The sequence below is a fragment of the Leptopilina boulardi genome, unplaced genomic scaffold (assembly GCF_019393585.1).
Source record: "Leptopilina boulardi isolate dan_hultmark-lab unplaced genomic scaffold, ZJU_Lbou_2.1 LbouV2_147, whole genome shotgun sequence".
Taxonomy (NCBI): Eukaryota; Metazoa; Arthropoda; class Insecta; order Hymenoptera; family Figitidae; genus Leptopilina; species Leptopilina boulardi.
This window is the reverse complement of record NW_026137693.1, coordinates 3,148-5,600: the sequence shown is the minus strand read 5'-3', so window position 1 is coordinate 5,600 and position 2,453 is coordinate 3,148. Positions and strand designations below refer to the sequence as shown.

Sequence of the window (2,453 nt, the reverse complement as noted above, 5' to 3'; positions counted from 1 at the left end):
ATTGACGTCGCACATGAATTGATTAAATTGGATTATTTTTTTTTTTTTTGAAAACAGTGCGTTTATTAGCTTATTGGTGACATACAGTATACGGTGGTAAAGTAGAAAATTTTTTATGCATTTTCATTCGTAATAATATATAATTGGAAGTCAAGAATAAATTTTGATTCAATTCTCGAAGTGATAAGAACTATTGATTTTGAGTTTATAATTTTGATTTTGTGCTCGAGGTAATAAATAATAATGGTGGTTACGCGAGATCAGGTCGTGAGGAACAGGCGTGATCAGGCTGAGGTAGCGAACTCTCCGGCAAATGCCCAGAGGGGCGTAGCAGCCACAAATCAAAACGCAGGTACCCCACGCCCAAACACAGGTAACAACCCCCCGGGTGCAAGTGTTCCAGGTAGTAATCCACCTGCGCAAAATCAACCAGGTAATAATCCACCCGTGCAAAAACAATCAAGTGATATTCCAATCGATCAGAATCAAGCCGGAAATAATCCACCCCCTTCGAGTAGTTCGGGAAGTAATCAATCTCAAATATTGCCTCCCATGCATATTCCACCCCCATCGGTTAATATGGTGAACAATCCACCACCACCGATAGTACAGAATATTATCTCTGCTCCTAACTTAGCAATAGGCACTCATCCCCCCCTTCAATCCTCAGTTAATCTCCCCTCAACTAGCCAAGGCAATGGTAGCCAGCCCCCACCTCCTCTGGCGTTCAATCTCTCGTCAACTAGCCAAGGTGTGGGTAACCATTCCCCTCCGCCACAGATGCAGGTCGAGTTTGGACAAAACAGGGTCGACAGGGCAGGTGGAGGTACGCGAATCTTCAGGCGGGGTATTGATAGAGGGTGGAACGGGACATTCAGGGGGCGTGATTACCCCTTCTCAAGAGGTACAGCTGTCGGAACACGTGCAGAATAGAAATACGCATGTGGTAGAATTTGGTGCGGGAATAGTACGCACTAGCACTATGGAGAACGATACAATGTCTGAAGTAGCCTTTGATCAGTCAAGAGTGGGTTCTTCTGTGGCTCTAGAATTAAATCGTTTACAATTGGAATTAACTCGTTTACAGGGTCAAGTATCTTATAAAATTCCGAAACTTCCCCCATTTAATAAAACCGACCCAACTCTTTGGTTCGCGCAAGTAGAAAGAATTTTTGATTTGCGTAATATAACTTTAGAATCCGCAAAATTTAATGCAATAAATACGGAATTAGATTCAGAAGCATCTGCGTGCGTGAGAGATTTAATTTTAATAAACCCTACTCCGGAAAACATTTACTCCGCGGTTAAGGCAAAAATAATAGCAAATTTCTCGGCGACTGCAGAACAACGGTTCAAGCAATTATTAAAGGGCAAGTTGACAGTGCCGGATAAACCGTCTCAATTACTTGCAGAATTGCGTAGACTTAATCAATAATCTTTGTCCTGAGGATTTCTTAAAGGCTGTTCTCTTCGAGCATTTATCGTCATCATGTCGACCTATTTTGGCTCCAATGCGAAATGTCAGTCTTGACGAACTTGCAGAGGCCGCGGATAAGATTTATGATGAAACTGAAAATACAGCAAATCAAGTTTCAGTCGTAGATTCAAATCCTTCCGAATTATCGAACCTAATATCTGAATTGAAAGAAGTTTCTAAACGATTATCGAATATGGAAAATGATATTAAATCTTTAAAGAAAAATCAACGCGGTCGCAGTAATTCTAGTTCGCAGTCAAATAGTCGCGATAATCAAAAAGGAAATTCCTGTAACACGTTGAGCTGGAAGCATCGAAAATTTGGTAAAAAGGCCAAGAGTTATACTCCGCCTTGTTCGTGGTCAGATGATAAAGGGAAATCGTCGGAAAACTAGATTCACATCCTCTCACGGGGACTGTCGGGATGAGTCCTAATAATTCCAAACGTCTCCATATCACAGATGCCAATTCCGGTTTATCATTTTTGATAGACACCGGATCGGACATCTCTATAATTCCTGTAAATAAATTAAACGATAGTAAACCAAGCGATAGGATTTTATACGCGGCGAATGATTCTCAGATTTTTACGTACGGGGAAAAAAGAATGGATTTAGATCTTGGATTAGATAGACAATTTTCTTGGAATTTTTGTGTCGCTCAAGTTCCTCAACCAATCATAGGGGCTGATTTGCTTTCTTTTTATGACCTTTCGGTAAACCTTAAAGAGAGGAAAATTTTCGACATTAATTTTAATCGAAGTATAGACGGTGCAGTGATGGAAGTTTATTTAGTGGGAATTAGCACAGTTGGTAATTCTTGTGTTTTTGCAAAAATTCTTAGCGAATTTCCGAAGGTAACGGGTCTTGCACAGTTCGATTTGCCAATCTCACAGGAGGTTTATCATTACATAGATACAGTAGGTCCTCCAGTTGCGGAGAGAGCTCGTAAGTTGTCCTTAGAAAAAATGATTTTTG

General features: G+C 40.6%; 1 protein-coding gene across 1 annotated transcript; it reads left to right on the top strand.

Moving 5' to 3' along the window:
* The first annotated feature begins 243 nt into the window (after window positions 1-243).
* LOC127291619 (abl interactor homolog) lies at window positions 244-933 on the top strand. Its single transcript, XM_051320819.1, has one exon. The coding sequence runs from the start codon at window positions 244-246 to the stop codon at window positions 931-933; it is 690 nt and encodes a 229-aa protein (XP_051176776.1).
* Window positions 934-2,453: the final 1,520 nt, after the last annotated feature.

Coding starts and splice junctions, on each gene's coding strand:
- LOC127291619 (XM_051320819.1), top strand. CDS start 244: ATGGTGGTTACGCGAGATCAGGTCGTGAGGAACAGGCGTGATCAGGCT.